This window comes from Lethenteron reissneri, chromosome 9 (assembly GCF_015708825.2).
Source record: "Lethenteron reissneri isolate LAM-NWPU_2019-01 chromosome 9, ASM1570882v1, whole genome shotgun sequence".
NCBI lineage: Eukaryota > Metazoa > Chordata > Hyperoartia > Petromyzontiformes > Petromyzontidae > Lethenteron > Lethenteron reissneri.
In genome coordinates, this window is record NC_083787.1 from 863,148 (window position 1) to 880,972 (window position 17,825).

At 44.4% G+C, this 17,825-nt stretch overlaps 1 protein-coding gene across 2 annotated transcripts in view; it reads right to left on the reverse strand.

Moving 5' to 3' along the window:
• Window positions 1-17,825, reverse strand: part of TAT (tyrosine aminotransferase) — a 31,601-nt gene that overhangs the window by 4,871 nt on the left and 8,905 nt on the right. For both annotated transcript variants that reach the window (XR_009754895.1, XM_061548579.1), the window contains exons 4-11: window positions 17,234-17,301; window positions 12,820-12,978; window positions 8,798-8,936; window positions 7,509-7,561; window positions 5,382-5,534; window positions 3,724-3,852; window positions 2,304-2,387; window positions 1,463-1,561 (exon numbers count right to left, since the gene is read on the reverse strand). Coding sequence is in view for 1 of the 2 variants with exons in the window: in XM_061548579.1 (XP_061404563.1) it covers window positions 1,463-1,561; window positions 2,304-2,387; window positions 3,724-3,852; window positions 5,382-5,534; window positions 7,509-7,561; window positions 8,798-8,936; window positions 12,820-12,978; window positions 17,234-17,301 (884 nt within the window). In the remaining variant the exon portion in view is untranslated. The remainder of the gene's footprint in view (window positions 1-1,462; window positions 1,562-2,303; window positions 2,388-3,723; window positions 3,853-5,381; window positions 5,535-7,508; window positions 7,562-8,797; window positions 8,937-12,819; window positions 12,979-17,233; window positions 17,302-17,825) is intronic.

Sequence of the window (17,825 nt, forward strand, 5' to 3'; positions counted from 1 at the left end):
GAAGCATCACAGTGGTGGCTCAAGTATTTTGGTGGGGCAGTGCCTCGCGAAGATGGCACCTTGCCCCGGCAGCCAAAATGCCCAGCTATGGCTCTGTTCACAACATACTCCAGACTGTTAAGTAATTGAAATCATCAGCGTAGAGGGACCGAACTATATATATACAGAGTGATTTATGACGTGGGTGAGGCGTAGGAGAGGGAATGATGATAAAACGTACACATTCGCCATCCTTTCACCGCCCAAGCTCCACGGGTTCCTGCTAGTTAGAATTTAATAGCTCAATTCTGCTCATCTGCTCTGACGTATTAGACGTACCGCAGTACAATGCTCCAAGAAGCTGAAACAAAGTGGCACGGGGCCCTGGTGCTGGGAATGAAATGGAAGGCCCCTTTCCAATTCCCTCCACCGCCGATCTCCGTAGCCCAGAACCTGCGGCCCATGGGCCCCCGTGCTGTGGCATCGCCTGGACATTCGATAGCCACGGCATTGCCTCGAGCATCAATGTGCAATGGAGTTGATTTTTGTTCCATGAGAAATTACTTCAAATAATAGCAACGCTGCTCTTTTCCTCACAGCGGAATGGAGAAACCATCCCACGCCCAGATTTGTGCTGTGTTTGTTTTTTGTCACGGATGGTTCTAAAGGCACGGAGACCACTACAAGTGCAGACTGTGTGCTGTATCAGCATAGATCATGATCTGTATGGCAGGGAGAGTAAGTGTGCCTGAGCAGTGCCGTCTATGTAAAACTCCGCCGGAACAACGCGTTTCTCTAACGAGGAAGAGCTGGGAGAGAAACATGGCTGAGATGCGCACACACGCAGCAACTCAATGTACAAGTCACTTAATCGCCAAAAATGCTAAAACATCTTGAAAAAATATACTTCAACACGAAACAATATCAAAGATAGCAAACATTTCAATCAAAATTTCCTTTCCGTATTTGTGAACAAAATAACCGAGTGATGTTTTTTTATGTTTTGTCACAGCCGCCAAGCACACATTAATGTATGTTCGCAAGCAATGTTATCACAACCAATTTGTGCCTGAATAGAATTAGAAATGTCTTTCAATTCGTTTTGGACAAGATGGAACTTTCCACATCAAATTATATTTTGTACTAAAATATCTTAGTACAAGTGCCCATTTATTATATCATGCTTTACACGTAGCAAAGATCACAATCCAGTGGACAACAAAAGATATTGATGGCTTAATTATGTGACATTGGAATTCGATATGGTGCTGGCACATTGTAAGTAAGTACACTGTCTTGTGATAGGAGGAGTGGATTGAACCCCAGTAAATTATAGTGGCCATGAAATTATCTTTTCATAAGCTATCGCAAGGATTGGCAACAATTTAATGTGATTCATTTTTTTGGCCATCTTCCTCATAATCAATATCGCGCTGAGTTAAGTGTTCAGTAAGAGTGAGTCATGCGTGACGGTTACACTCACCTTGGCCGGGAGGCAGAAGACCGATTGGTCCGTTACGAGTCTCTGGGTGAACTGCACGTCGTCCTTACATTCGGGAAACTTATCCATCTGTATTCCAACCTGAGCGATTAAGCAGAGAGTCACACTGAAAAATCAGAATTAACAAAAACACGAAACTCTCTGAAACTAAATATTTTGTTCAGATGAAGCCTGGAACAGACGCAAGGACGACCCTTGGCACCTCTCCGAGCAGGTCCATGTCACTGTATTCACAACTTTGTGTCAATCCACTGCTAGATGAAGCCCTCCCCACGCTATGTTGGTCATGGGCAGGGGTCTGAAACCAAATTGACAAGAAGAGCCTTTTTTTTAGAAATTGGTAAAAAAACCCCTCAATACTTCCAGACCTGCAATGCATGTGAGTATGAGATGGTGGTCCTTGATAAATAACATCACGGAGCAGTCCTGAAAGAGCCGCATGGCGCGAGCCATGGCCAGGAATCAAACTCAGGCGGCTCGGCTCATCGGCCAATGTGTGACCGTTGTGAGCAAACCGGTGAGTGCGTGTTGATAAAGGTGGGGGGATGCTGATAACCGTTTCAGAAATCACTCACCGCTGATGTTTGCCTGTGGCCAGGAATCACACTGAGGTGACAAGAGTTCATAGCGCAACAACTGCGCCTCAACGTTGTGAAACCGGAAGCCCTTGTCTGGGTGTTTAATTGATATTTAAAATAAATCATGATAATTGTGGTCTCGCCAAATGAATGTATTAAAGTAGGAAAAGATAGCACCACCGTGTGTTATGTCGAATATCATGCTTTGTTTCATGATGATTCATTGTTTGCACTGTGTTACTGACCATCATGTACATTGCTCCACACGGCATGACCGGCTTGAGACCAGGGACTGCGGTTAGGGTGTTGTAGCAATACTCGGCATTGTCCTGTGGGAAGAGCGAGAAGCGTCTTGACGTCAGGTTGAAGTGCGGATGCCTCACCAGTTCCCTGTGTCAGCCGCCAAAGGGTTTGAGCGAAACCCTTCGAGAGGTACGACCATGTGGGCACAGGATCTGTCGCGCGTCTCACCGTATTCTATTTAAATCTCCTGAGTTGACAAAAATACCCAGGTGCACCTAAACTATGAAAAGCAAGTGTTTGTTATGAACATTTAAAAAAAAAGTGTCAACCCCAAGCGGAGTCACCGACAAAAGGCATGCAAAGTTCTGCGATCCAGTGGCGTTGACCAGTTTGGCCTTCCACGTGTAGAAACACTCATTTATTTAGAATTGGTCAAACGTGATGATAATAAAGGACCGCAGATCCTGAAAAATTGCACGGTACAAATTCTGCAGTGTTTTGTGATGAAATTTATATGAATGACGCAATACATGATAAAATAATGTATATATTTTTAAAGCCCTCCAATGGGTTTTTGAGTTGTACCGATTGGTTGCATCAAGAAGCCATTGGATAGCTATTCAGAATGAGTGCGAAAACCTTGCCCGTTTAGACTTTAGCCTAAATCACAAAGTGTTGCGAAGTGTCGAACAACATGCATTCCAGCCTCGAGAAGCTGTCCCTGCAGCTACTAATTTGAAGATTTACAAAAAGTCCAAGAGGGTCAACTTCAAAACGGAGCTGTTGTGAATGCAATTTGTATTAAATATCACTTATGCAATAAGCAAATCTGCTCAACAGAGAGTGTGTAAGGCCTGCTTGCATGGCTGTTAAGTGTAGCTCAATATGGTAAAATGTTAACAGAAAAATAACGAATGACCCACAAAGATGCCGTAGCATGTTCCAGGCTGTTGGGGCGAGTGCCGTTAGTGAGCAACTACGAAGGCTGGCACGAGACGAGCGGTGTGACCAGAACCACGCACGGCCACCCGTGTCTCTACCCTACTCACGTTGACAAATGACACTCTGTACTTATTTTTAACTAAATCAGCTTAAGGGAGGCCCAGGACTAGTCTAAATATTTGCTGCTTATGTTGGCCGTGACCAGGAATCAAACTCAAGAATTCGGGTTTGTATCACAGTCCACCAACCGCTACAGCAGTGTCCCCCACAACAACGTCCACTTTTTGCCACGAAGTGCCAGTGACATCAACACCACGCTTGTGGGAGACTCAAGGTACTCTGAGGCCACTCCCCACACACACGGTCACACGCAGACACACGCATTAACAACCAATGCATGGTCAGCAATCAAGCAGAGTTGCTGGGTTACATTCATGCAGAGGGCGTGAACTGCCACATGGGTCAGGGCCCATGACGCACCCGGATGAACTCCACAGTTCTCTGGTAGAAGTCGCTGGGAGTGTGGTTCAGGATCCGCTTCATTGCTCCCTGGATCACTGTGGAGGGTCCCAGAATCTTCTGGCTGAGCCGCAACAGTCCGTCGCGTATCTGTGTTTAAAAGGACGAGGGCAAAGTTGCAGCCTCACAATTGCTTTCTCACGGCACTGCTGCCAAGATGTCAATTCTCTCGCCTGGTATACAGGAGGATCGTGGGTTGAATACTGACCCTGACGCCTGCTGTATATTTGGAGTTTGCATGTCTCTCTCCCCGTGGTCACGTGGATTCTTCTCCGGGTTCTTCGGAGCTTCTCTCCAGATTTAGAAACACGCGTTGAGAGTATTTGGCTCATTTACATTTCCACATGATAAGCTACTTCGTTGGGCTATCATTTGTGGCCAGGTCGTTTCTAATAAAGAGCCATTTAGCTCAGTGGGCCTGACCTGGTAAAATAGTTGATCGTTTTTCTAAAGGTATTTTGCTCTTCCACACTGGCCAGATGCACCACAAGAGGTGGGAATCTCCACAATTTACTCCATGACATGTGACCTTTCCGATCTACTGCCTGTGATTTATCATTTACACCACTGCGTGGACACAAGCTGGTGGGGTGAGGGTGAAGAATCTTGCACCATTATTTAAAACTGGCCCCATTGGCAGCTGGATTCGAACCGCAGAGCTCTGGATTGTACATCCAGCTTGCTAACCATTACACACCTCCAATTAGCACGTTAACTACGTACGGTGCGAAAGAAGTTCAACATACATACGACAGCATTTGCGTATGTGTGTAAATGCCCTAATTATAATTGCCACGCTCAAGCAATATTAATTCTTGTTCCCACTTTTCATGCCAAGTGTCAGTTCCTAAAAAAAAAAAAATCTTCAATGAGTTTAAAGGATGCATGGTAATTCACGTTAATGGGTTATAGCTTTTACTCAGATTTGTTTTGAATCTGTGCTTACGTTCTATCGTCTTTGCAGTGGGGTGTGTGTGACCCAATGCTGCTATGGCATTGAACTGCAAATGAGTTATCACACCTCGGCGGGAATACGCTAATAAAATTGATTAATCACAGAATAAAATATATAAATGCAACCGATAACACTATTAATACATTTGTAAATTAGATGTGTAGCTGGGAAGGAAATGTCAGAGTCTTTGTTGGCAGTCTTTAAAGAAAGAGCACGTCATTTTGTTGATTTTTGAAAGGACACTTGCAGTAAATGTTAAACAAGATACACTGATTATACAGTACTACATGAATGTACCGTTATTCAAGATTAGTTTGATATATTGATGAAGATATATGATGTATTGGTTCAGATAAGTGACCCATATCGCAGGTAATATATCAAACTATTATTCGAATAATGAGAAATGTATGCTCTGCATAATCCATGAATAACCCATAATCTATCCACTGGTGGATGAAGGCTTTCTCAAGCCATTGCCATATCTTAAGGTCTTGCAAGTGGATATTTAATGGCTGGTAACAACAGCAACAACAACGACGACGACGACGATATTGACTGCAGTGTGTACTGTTACATATACATAGAGAAAGATATTTTATTCCATGACGATGCTCTAATTACATTACCGCACACATAATTGCGTTGGAAGTTCTGGCCTTACATTTGGTCCGAAGATCTGGTGGCGGTCGTGGATGAAGACCCAGCCCATCCGCCAGCCGGGTACCAGCCAGCGCTTCGCCAACCCCCCGCACGCAAGGATGGGCACCTCGCTCGTCAGTGGCGCCATGGCATGGTACTGATGCCCGGGGAACACCTGCGCGGCATCGCACAAAGACAAAGAGCCCCCATATGGCCTTGAGAACAAACTGGTGGCAGCAAGTGCTGTTAGCGAGCAGCACCTTTGAAAGCCAGCACCACGCCCGGCCGCCTTTGTCTCCCGAACCCTGATGTTTACACACCGCACCAGGTACTCGTTTTGAGCGTGATCGAACTCAGGTCGCCGGGTTTGTAGCGCGGTGCACTAACCGCTCCAGCACCGCTGCGTGGCATCAGAGAAGGTGCACACACATGCACACAGAAGTATGCCGCCTTACATGTAAATTTTGTTGTCTTTCAGAATACAAAGACAATCATCTCCCATATAGCTATAGAGGCTGTCAGGACAAGTTCTGTTAGCGAGCACCTATTAAGGCCGCTCCCCATATTGCCATACAGGCTGCTAGAGCAAGTGTGGTTAGCAAGCACCTATTCAGGCTAGACATATATTAGGGTGTAATTATGTTACATTGAGGCGAACAGTGTGAGAAAAATAACATTCAAACACGATATAAACAAGATAACAAATTACTAATGCAAACATAATCCACATTACAAAAATTATAAGCATTGCGCTATTGTGAAAAACCAAATTGAGAAGGCCGGTCATAGAGATAGAAAGGTCTCAAATAGCAAGAAATAAGTTAATTGTAGCCTCATGATTACAATGCAATTACAATCTAAAACTAAGAATGATTGTAATCGCAATTCGATTGATATTTATTCTTCACTAAGAAGTACTATCTGTCAATTGTTCATTCGTTTGTAAAAAACAAAACCGATTCAGCGACGCATGCCGGAGATGTGAACGATGCACTGTGTGGCGCTAGCTCAAGCCCCGCAGGCCTTGCCGTGGCGCTTGCTGCCGAGTTTCTGTCGGCGACAGAGCAAGAGCCAGTTGAAGGTGCAGACGTTGCGTGGATGTTTATTGAGTGCTTGGAGAGTCCACGCAGGATCTGGCACTTCCTCAATGCACTTATTGTGACCTCTACTGCAATGCAATAGCACTATGAGTCTGCGCTAAGTGACTCTCACAATGCCTGTCTGTGAGCACCCAACAAGCTATTCACTGCCATTTTGCCAATAATTGGGACAGTTTGGAGCGGCCACGGTGTCACAACGTGGAGTAGTTGTCGGATTTTGCCAATACCGTTGTGACAACATTTCAGCGGCAAGCTGTCATCCTCGTCACAATGATCTCGAACAAGAAGTGCAGCTTAACCCTGAAGCGCCGTGTCACGCACGGGTCTGCTTCTAAACACGTCACGTGTCGCCTGTTGTCAATCCACTGCTGAATGGAGGCCTCCCATCCCCCACACAGTGTCGGTCAGGGCGGGTTGTTGGTCTCAGTGTGGATCGGTGAAAATCATTTGCTCGTGGCCGGTAATCGAAAATTAAAAACTATTTCAAACTAAACTATTACGTGTTTTTATTTTACCAGGTAAGGCCGACTGAGATATAATGCTCTTTTTCAGAAGCGACCTGGCCACAAATGATAGCTCAACAAAGTGGCTTATCACGTGAAAATTTACAACAGCCAAATACTCTAAACTCATGTTTCTAAATGTGGAAGGAAAAACTGAAGACCTGGAGAAAAATCTACGCGACCACAGGGAGAATATACAACAGGCGTCAGGGCCGGTATCGAATTCACGACTTCCTGTATGCCAGGCGAGGTAGTTAACATCTTGCCACTGCGGCGCCCTAATCGAATGAAGGTTGCTAAGTTCGTGGCGCGGTGAGAGAATTTGCTGTGCCACCTATCCACACCGAATGTAATCTCAGAATGACGCAATCGCAGTATGGCTATACAATTGTGGTATTGCAAGTACTCTAACAGCAGCAACACAGATGTTAAATTAGCTGACCTACTTATGCCATTATTTAAGCTATGTGGATGAATATTTTTCTCCATTATTATTTTATGATGCCACTTTTGTGGATTACATGTCTTGTAGATTGCATCTCATACCATATCTCCATATATCTCATCTGCGAGGATAGGGACCCTGTTCTTTTCAGCAACTGAAAAAAAAGCAAATTACAAAAGATTTGCATTATTATCTTGAATAATTAACCATGTAAATTCAGCAACGATGATGATCGCTATGTAACACGATGGGTAGTAAGTGTTATTTTGCAATTGCTTATGCCTCAAAAGTATAGAAAATGGCTATTATTCCCCACAAACTTTGCTTTTCTGACCAGGACTTCATGTGAAGGAATGACACAAACGCACACCACGTTTTCCCATGGAAAATAGGTAAATTTCAAAATATCACTGTCCTGGTCATTTTCTGTACATTTGAGGCATAAGCAATTGGGAAATAACACTTACTACCCAGGAACAAAAAAAGCATATATGTTTTTGTTACACAGTGAATTATTTAATCTGAAGCTTCTGACATGGGAATAGAGACGTGTGCATGCCAAGGATGCTAGGAATTTAATCAAAGGAAATGGTAAACAACTTGGAAGTTCTGAATATATTATGGCCATCAAGTGCCCTCTTTACGTAACTTAATTGATAAAATAAGCAATGTAAGGAAAATCCAGGTTCTCTAAGAAACCATCACATTTGTATGGAACTCAAACGCCTTTGTAATGCGGGGTTCACTGCACTATTGGCTTTGGTTGTGTGGGATAGGGGAAGCCATGACTCTTTCTGTATCTATTTAATAATTCACGCACTTTATGTAAATACTTTATTATTAACGGCATTGCCTTGATCTACAAATTATTCTTGCCCCGAGTGCAACATTCGTGTGCCATCCGGTAGCAATACAACAATTGGCTTTTATGTAAAACGCGCCCGAAGAGCATGTGGACACTTTATTTTTAAATTCATATAATAGACGAGCTGCCACTTGCAGCTCATCCACTATATGGTGCAGCATTTCAAAAGGCACGTTTCTGCTTTGTGTGGTTTTGTGTAGAATGTAATCATGGGTGGAGATGCCGCCACGGCTATGATTGTTAGCACGTTGTAATATCTGGCATTCTGTAAGCTCGTTCGAGATTCTTTTCAGACGTTGTCAGTTGACTTGAAAGGTGGGAACAGGGATCGAGGCAGCTGAAGCTTGCCCACTAATGGATTAATTACTTTAAAAGACCTGGCAAAGCAATTTTGATCAATGGTATGCAGCTGCCACCGCTCGGCAGCATGTGCCACCTCCTCACCGACAAGGTTTCTCGCCAGGGAGGAGGCGCGGTGCGGTTGGTGAATGTCGATGACGAGGAGCGGTGCCCGCGGGGACTCACCGGCCAGGATGTCGAGGATGTGCTCGCGGTTGAAGACGGAGCCGCACGGGTTGGACGGGTTGTTCACCACCACACAGGCCGTGCGCGCGTCCACCAGCGACTCCATGTGCTCCAGGTCGATCTCCCAGCACTGGTCCGGCTGCAGACAAATTGGTGGGGGGAGGGGTGGGCCAGGGTGGAGTGGTGGCACAGCGGTTAGCATACTGAATCACAAACCAGGTGACCTGAGTTTGATTCTCGGCCACGGCTAACGTCAGTGGTGAGTTGAATCTGAACTGGTTCTGCCTCCCCCGCCCCTCACCCACTGGTTGCTATGAAGACTTATGTAAGGTTGCTTATGTAATATTACGAGCTGAGTTCAATTCGCAGCCAAAATTTACAACATCCTCGAATGATATCTGACCTGACCCTAGGCTAATCTATCTTCACTAACTCGCACTGACCAGCGTGGGGAGGTATGGTGAAACAACCCCCATGATTGACACAGCTTGATACGTCCTTCATCCCGGAATAAAACCACGTCTGAAGGTGCTTGAATAATAGACTGCACTTTATGGAACAGTTATTTGTAAAATATTTTTACTGTAAGTCATTGCTGAAATTGTGTGGAGTGGTAGGGGTAACATCTGGTAATCCCTGTGTCAAGTGATTTACAGCTATCCAAAGCATTCTGGGTATTTCCAAGATGGCAGCAAATATTAACTATCGGACGGAATGACACAATTAATTTTCTATTGCAGGAAATACATATAAAACCAGCATTAGATGTATCGATTCAGTGTAGAGACAAGATTAGGTGATTTGTCCAGGATAAATAAAGATTCTGATTGTGATGTAAAGAAGTGATGCCCGTGTGAAATGATGCCCCTTATTCCTTCATTATGAGTATCTGTAAACATGTACACAACACCCAGATCTTTGGCGCCTGTACGCTGATAATTACACTCGCTGGGTGAAATATCGTATTCTTGTCGTATAAAACTCGGACGCCATTACGAAACAAGTGGCATCGTAATTAAACACGATGTTTGACAACAGGGGGAAGAGTGTGCTTTAAAAGATTTCCTGAAAAATCTGTGCCTGAAAAAACCCATGGTTGATGTACACAACATTTGACTGTTCGTGTTAAACGTTTTTGTTCCCACGCTGCCTCTTTTAAGCAAGAACATTTGATCTGTTAGCTTTTTCAGCAGCCATCTTCAGAAGCAACATCCAGAGTTTATACACCGGGTTCGTTGTGTCGGGTGGTTTAGAGTTGATGTCCATCGTGAGTGGTCAGTACATTACGGTGTAATAATCCTGCCAAGTTACCTCATTAATTTTTACTCGGACAAACTTGTGTCAGTTTTAGGTCTCGTGCAGGGGCTGATGTATAGCAGGAAAAACACGACAGAGAAAACAAATGACGCTGGCGCGTGTTATGTCTGCGTTAAATCAAATGCTGGGAATGGAAATCTTTAGCCGTAAGCGACGTTTTCCTGGTTTTATCGTAAATTTTAAATGCAGTAAAGCTGTAAAAATGCACTGGGATGAGCCAATGATTGCTTTATACGCGCTGTCCTTGGACCATCATTCCAAATTGGGGAACAATACATGTTAAAAATAAACATTGTGTATTTTAAAATAATATTGTGGTCCCGTAAAATTAGCTTCGTTAAATATCACGGTGTCCACATTATGTATTGTTTTATTGTAACCTGCTTAGCGAAAACGTTCACCGTTGCTTGCCTGAGAACACGGAGCACAACAGGTCAGCGAACTTCATTTGTTTTCAAGTACAGGTCACGTGAGTTGCTCCCACGCGTGTGTGTGCAAACTAATGAAAGAAGACTCAATCACTTTTGACCTCGCAATTATTTTACAATAGGATTAAAAACAACATGCATGACGGTGCACATACATACGCCAGTCGTTAGTGGATTGGCAGGTTGCGTGTGGCAGGATCATGTGTGGGGGTATTTCCATCTCTTTTACACAATGTCAGGCGAACGTGGAAGAGTAGACCAAATACCCTCCTCTATGGGGAGGGGCTTCTTTAGAGTTCCGTCTAGTGGAGGTCCTTCCGCCAGCAGAAGCGTGGAAAGGAAGTTGCAGGGCTGCACCCTTATCTTTATTGATAACAGCATGGGGACATTTGGGTAAAATTGTTGTTTTATAATATTTGGGCAGAGGCGCCAGTTGTATTAGGACACTACTCAAAACATTTCCAGAAACGCGATACGGCATGAGCCAACATGCCATGTGTAACGTCGACACTGGGACTCTCTCCATTGGCTCCGAGCGACACACCCACCCATCCTCGCGAGCCAGTGGCTAGCGGCCACTCGCCCATTGCTAGGACCTGGAAAACTGGAGAATGGGAAAGATCACGGACTCTCAAATGTCCAATCTTCAGCGCCTAGAAAACAACAACGTGCAATGTATCGCTTTTAGTCATATAATGAAGGGAGTGTGGGAGAGACCCTTTCAACTCCACTATGCGGTTGTGAAATTTTCCCAAACATTATCCATAGGAATCGTGTGCAATGAGATCGTGTGCAATAAGAACATATAAGGGTGTGTACGTGTGTGCTGAATTGCCACTAATAATGTACAGCCCTTGTCAATAGACGATTGGATAAAGGCCTTCCCATGTCATGTTGCCCATCCAGGCTGTTTGACCATACTTCGTCACGCTGGCCAGTGTGGTTTGGTGAATGCGGGGAGGCAAGACCCGTTCAGATATCACTCGCTAGTACGCTCGACCTGCCTGGGAAGCGAACTTTTGTCACCACCCAATCGACGTGGAATGTTGGGCCAACGTTTTTGTAACGGTTCCAACGTTGGCACGCTTACTGGGCAGGTTTAGAGTGCAGTGCACTAACATGTCGCTCCACAATATTAGTCTTATTTTTTTAAATCTTAATTATTGATTCTGTCCAAATAAACTTGTGCGTTTTCCACATTTTCACCAGCTGCAGTTAACATTCACAACTCTGGAACAGCGAACTCTTTCAGTGGTGTTCGATGCTGTTTTTAAAACAATAAAAGAACACCCTAACCAAATTATTCCAGCAGTGTGGTGTGGCTGTGAATTGTGCAACTGCCCCAGGGTACTGGAGAAAAAGCGGCAGATCGGACAGGGAGTGGCACTTTTCATTGCTTGCACTTGGGCTAATACCGACCGGGCTACACCAATTGCCTCAAGCAAGAAAACAGGTTGTTGTTAAATCCACGTCTATCGCTTCTGAATGTGAACAAAAAAAAACCCGCCACGACGACCCGTGCCTGGCGCTTGTTGCTATAGGCGGCAGGTTTACATTCACGGGGGTCACGCAGTAAATGATTAACGCCCCCCCCCCACGCACGGGGTGCCCAGTGAACCCAGGGCCACTGAGTGGCCAGCGCGGGGAACCTTGACCCACGGTGTCACCGCGTTGGGGCTCAGCGCCCTTCCCAAGTAATTGTCACGAATTCTCTCCTGAAGCCCTCTCGTTGTGGTTGGCAGAGCTCCTCGACGTTGGCATTTGGCTCCCAAACGCATTGCCGTCAAATGCAAGAATGGCATTTTTACAATTATATTTGTCAATACTTAATACGTGAGAAACAGAGTAAAGGTGTATATCTCATACATTGCGTTTCCATTGTGTTTGCATGTCATCTATGGCCATCGAGTAAAGTTATTTCCTATATTTTCCTTATGATACAAGAACCGGAGTCGCGGTAGCAAGTGGAAGCAGGTCCGTCTGTGTCTGTGTGTGTGAGAGGGTGGGGGGAGGGGATCTAAACCCGTGGGTGCACACGAGGTGAAGAGAGAGATGATACCTGCTGCTGTTTTCCTCCACGTTATTTTGTGTTTCCCGTCGGGTTAGCGGTATGTGGGACGTGCGTGACGAACGGCTCACCCATTTATAAATCTCACGGGTCAAAAGTTTGCTTGACATTGACTGTGTCATGCCCCCCCCCACCCACCGCCCCTTGTTATGCCTCCCCCTTCCCAGCCCCTCCAAGGTCATGCCGCAGGGTTGTTGACGCACACTGACCAGCAGCTCGTAGTGCTTGACGTGAATTCCGTGCGAGGTGGCCAGCGTCTTGTAGAGCGAGAAGCCGGGTCGGGGGACCAGAATGTTGTCTCCGGGATTGGCCAGCACGGTGATCGCCATCTCGATGGCCTGGCTGCAGCCACTGCCGAGGATGACGTCCTGCGCGAGACCGGAGGGACCGTCACTCGTTGTGTCGGGCGCCTCGGTGGCGACACGTCGACTCCCTCGCCTGGTGCGCAGGAGGTTGCGGGTTCCATCATGACCCTAATGCCTGCTGTGTATGTGGAGTTTGCATGTTTTATCTCCTCGTGGCCGTGTGGATTTCTCTACAGGTCCTCTGACATTGTGTAGGCGTAAATGCCAATTTGAGCTATATCCCTCCAAATGTGCCAATTGATATAGTTTTTTTTCAGAAAACAGGTTTCGGTGAAAAGCAAGCAAAGTTGTTGATGCATTGTAGACGATGTTTCTTTGGACATTACACCCAGCATCATCTGGTGTTGATGAATCAGCAATCACATCTGATAATTATCAAACCAGGTCACCTGCACGATTGTTGTCATGATACCATGGCACCTACTTGAGGACTTTCAGATCAGCTATCAAATCACTCGCGATCTGAGCTCTTGTGAACGACTGATTATGCTGGATGTAATAAACTTCAGTGAAATGTCAAATATATTTGTCGAATTTTCAATTGGCACATTTGTCCATGCGACCACTTGATTCGTTTGGCTCTGTCAAGCAGTGGAAGGATATATCTCAAATGGGCATTATACCTACACAATCTAACCCCAAAGAAACCGATTATGAATAATAATTTTGGTCCTGAAAGCCTATTTACGAGAATAAAATGTATCATTATGAATTTAAATTGAGTGCCAAATATTAGAAAATTTGGAATCCTATGAGCATGCTAAGTATTTTGTAGTCACCGTTTTATCCGAAATAGCTTTCCATTACAACGACAAATTGGAGTGCTTTTTCCATTTGGACTAGAAATTGGAAGATATAAAAAGCTTTAAATAATATAAATACGACACTAGCTTCATTGCATTCAGATACTTTGAACGTACAAAAAGAAATGAAATCTCCACGTAGTCGTCCGTCCTCACAAAGCTATAAATCAAAAACCAGTTCTGATTGTAAGAATGCCCTTTTCTATTCGCTATCCATTATCCACATGACATCACTTTATCAAGCGCTGGCTATGAAGACAGAGCATGTTGATGAAGGCAACTGGAGAATGGGGTCGGTGGACAGAGACTGGAATCATCTTTTCCCTCTTCATGATAAATGTATTTTAGCTGCGCATTAATACATTGTAAACATATGACTCAAAATTTAAATGTATTTTAAATGCTGCAAAATAACATAATTGTAATATATCTTATATATTTATATATTGCTTTGTAGGTTGTAATGGATTGTGCAAATTCAATACTCCATATAGCCACAGTTTAAGTTTGTAAGAATTCAAACTTTAAGTAACACCAATGGGATAGCATGGGTGACACTGGTCCTGGTGCACGCCTGTATTATTATCATCATCATGGCACTCTCCGATCCGTGGGCCTCTGTGCTGTTGCAGTGCCTGAACACTCAATAGCTGCGCCACTGATAGAGCACACACACAATCTCGCTAAGTGATGCAGCTGAGAGACCGCACATCGTGCCATGGAAGTTCATCCTTCTCCTCTTGAGTCAGGAGTCCCACCGTTGTGTGGACTCGGCTGTTCGGATTATATTTTTCCATCAACATCTAAGTTGTCGTGTGGTTGTTGTTGTTGTTTGACTTGCATCCCACTGGGATTTTTGCACACAGCGTTGGTGTACGGTGTTTTTTTCTGCAATATTTTGCTGTCTTTTCTTGGTTTTTCTGTTTGCACTTAGTCACATATTCACTTTAAGATGTTTTCTTGTTCATGTTTTTGTTTTTTGTTTGTTGCGGTTGCACCCGATTCAAGAGCCGAACGACTCGCAGGGCTATACCTAATAAATGAACTTGAACTATTCTGTGTAGAGAGGTCTCCTCTGCTCCTTCTGCCCTGCACTGGTGGTGTCTCCCATAGCCCTTACAATCAATGGGTCTCTGTTTGAGTCTATGGGTCTATGTATGAGGGTCGATGGGTCTCTAATCTCCATAGCCATTCTCATTGCATCTTCTCTGTCTCATCTCAGCAATGCCCTTTCCTTCTCAAGAATATTAGCAACCTCCGCTAATCCCCAGAAAGTTAAATTAAACCAAGGTTTACTGGTACTTTATGGGGACCAAATCGTATCTTTCTCGGCTTTTATGAAGTTCATTTGGGTGTACGGCTGGATCGGTTTTTCCGAGTTTATAACTTCGTACTGGTTTTAGTTGTGTGCACATATGCAACTGTAAAAGAAAATGTTTAAGATGCCACTCTAAATACTTTGGTGAAGTCTATCTTCAAGAGTGGTTGTTAAGTGAAACACAACATATGTATAGTTCCCCTTTTTATCCATAAAACAGTAGCAGCAGCTTACAGCCACGAAGCAGCTAAGATATGTCTGGCATTTGACCTTCATATTTACTGACGCTTTCTCAAACAACAGAGCGAGCGTATTTACATCGACGTACGCGAATGTTAAGATTGTCCACAACTGCGCTTCGCCATGGTGGTTAATCAACATCATCCGCAGTGGGCAATCCACTGCTGGATGTAGGCGCCTGCCAAACCGCCGACATCCCTCGCAATCCGTCGGCGCAACAGTCCACCGGGCGCCCGCACAGGAGCTAATTTTATTGCTCCATCTCTTCGGAATTCGTCCTTTGTGACATTCATGTGCGTCTACGGCTAGACATGTTTTTTTTACGAGATCGCGACATAATGCTGGCTTTTATTTTTATACGAACACATTTAAACTGTAAAATATATATTTATATTTCGGATTCCGCATACTTTGGCAAAGTGTATCCTTATGGTTAGTCGTTAAAACGAAATGGATCGCAAAATATTTACAAGCAACGCCTCTCAATGAAACAATCGGCCACCATTGCAGCGTGGTTTCGGGTCGTGTCAGGCAAGCGATGTAGTTTGAGAGTCACTCTTCACGTTTCCCAACCCTTCATTCGACAACGGAGCTAACTCAATTACAGTCGTTTCTGGAAATTTCTCAATTTTTCTCAACTGCAAAACGAAGCTGCTCGTGCAGGATAACAAAGAGCCAGTTCACCGCAATCCTGCACTTGTTGAATCGCAATTGAAGACGAGGTTGAAAGCTCACTAAACTCAAATCTTGTACAATACTTAATATATTTTAAACGCACAATGATGTCATTACACATGACATATACAGTATATCTACTACCGTATTCCCTCGTTATTCGCGAGAAATACGTTCCAGAGATGCCCATGAATAGCAAATTTCACGGATAATGATATTGGCCTACGGAAACCTGTATTTTGAATGAATTACGTTAAATAAATAGGTAAATAATAAAGCTCATCACTTTATCTCTTCACACATTTTCTCTCAACACTTTATCTCTCATCACTTTTTCTCTGATCACTTTATCTCTCATTACTTTATCTCTCATCACTTTATCTCTCTCATCACTTATCTCTAACCTTTATTGGTTGCCTTGGAAACTCGTGATTTTAAGTTCATGTGAACTACTGCCTGTAATGACGTGCTCTGCCCAAATGTGCTTCTTAATCCCGTTGGCACTTTAGGGACTTGTTTTATACTTGATATCACGTGTGAGACATGATATCAAGTAATAAATATAATATATTTACTTATTTATCAAGGTGAGCCATACTCAGGTCCTGCATTGAGTTTTTCTTTTATTTTAATATGTTCTCAACCATTTAATGAGTGTTTATTATCCAAGTGGGAGGAAACTAGAGGGCTTGGACAAAAACCCATGGACGTAAGAGGGCAACACTATATCCCCGCACAGATGTAAACAGATGTCGATCAGTGCACTTGCTATGCTGCCTTCTTCTGGGGAGCCAGGGTATGGTAGCTCAACAGCCACGGGGAGGGGAGTTTCAGAACATCTGGGTGTGATCCATCAACCATCACTGCCTCCACAGTGCTGGACTACAGGCCACGTGCATGGCCACCACCGCCAACCGGCTAAATGACAATGGCGCTGTCGGGCAAAGGTCAAAGTGTATTCGTCTGTGCAGGACCAAAGAAATTCACTCCACGTTTGAACACCGTTTTTTGGCTCCCATGTCACCTACATGGGCCAACATCCCTGAGCGGCAGCGGAGCGAAAAATGTGGCTTAAAGCATCGGGATAAGCGCAGAGAAAGGATCCGTGCTAAATATAGGTATTGCAGCTACCTTATGTTTAAAACATGGCATGATAAACGACCTGGAATTGCAATAACTTTTAACCATGAAAGGTGATGAATGCGACTGGAGGGCAACTAACCCTGGCCTCCAAAGGGGCTTCAGCGCAGGTGTAGTAGTCCGCGATCGCCTCTCTTGCTTGTTGATAACCTGTCGAATTTAACACAATTTAAATTAAACATGAGCAAAAAAAAACATTTCACAATTGTTATACCGTACTGGGATATTTATACATTCTGTTTTTAATTAAAAGCAGGCGAGTGCTCCCATCGAGGTCACAGGTGTAATTTCCAAGGGAGAGCTGAGTTACAAGGCAGCCGGTGAGAATACAGCAACCGTCACCGGATTTGGGAGGCAAATGTAACATTTCATAGACGACAATTCTACGATTGTAATGTGGTATTCATTTATATTTCTTTGTTATATGGTAGTAATTTTAGTGCGTTTGGAAGGTCTACATGTTTTACCACTTAAGACAGACCAATCCGCTAAGTGGCTCCCCAGTACAATGGGACATTGGCCGAGCGTCGGCCAATGTTTACTAGGTCAGCGGCAGAGCGAGTGGCTCACAGTCGGGAGGTTGCGGGTGACATTTCTTGTTGAGGGGTTGAATCTGCCCATCATCCCACTGGGGGTGGGAAGATTAAGTACCACTTGTGGGGAAAGGCAACAGT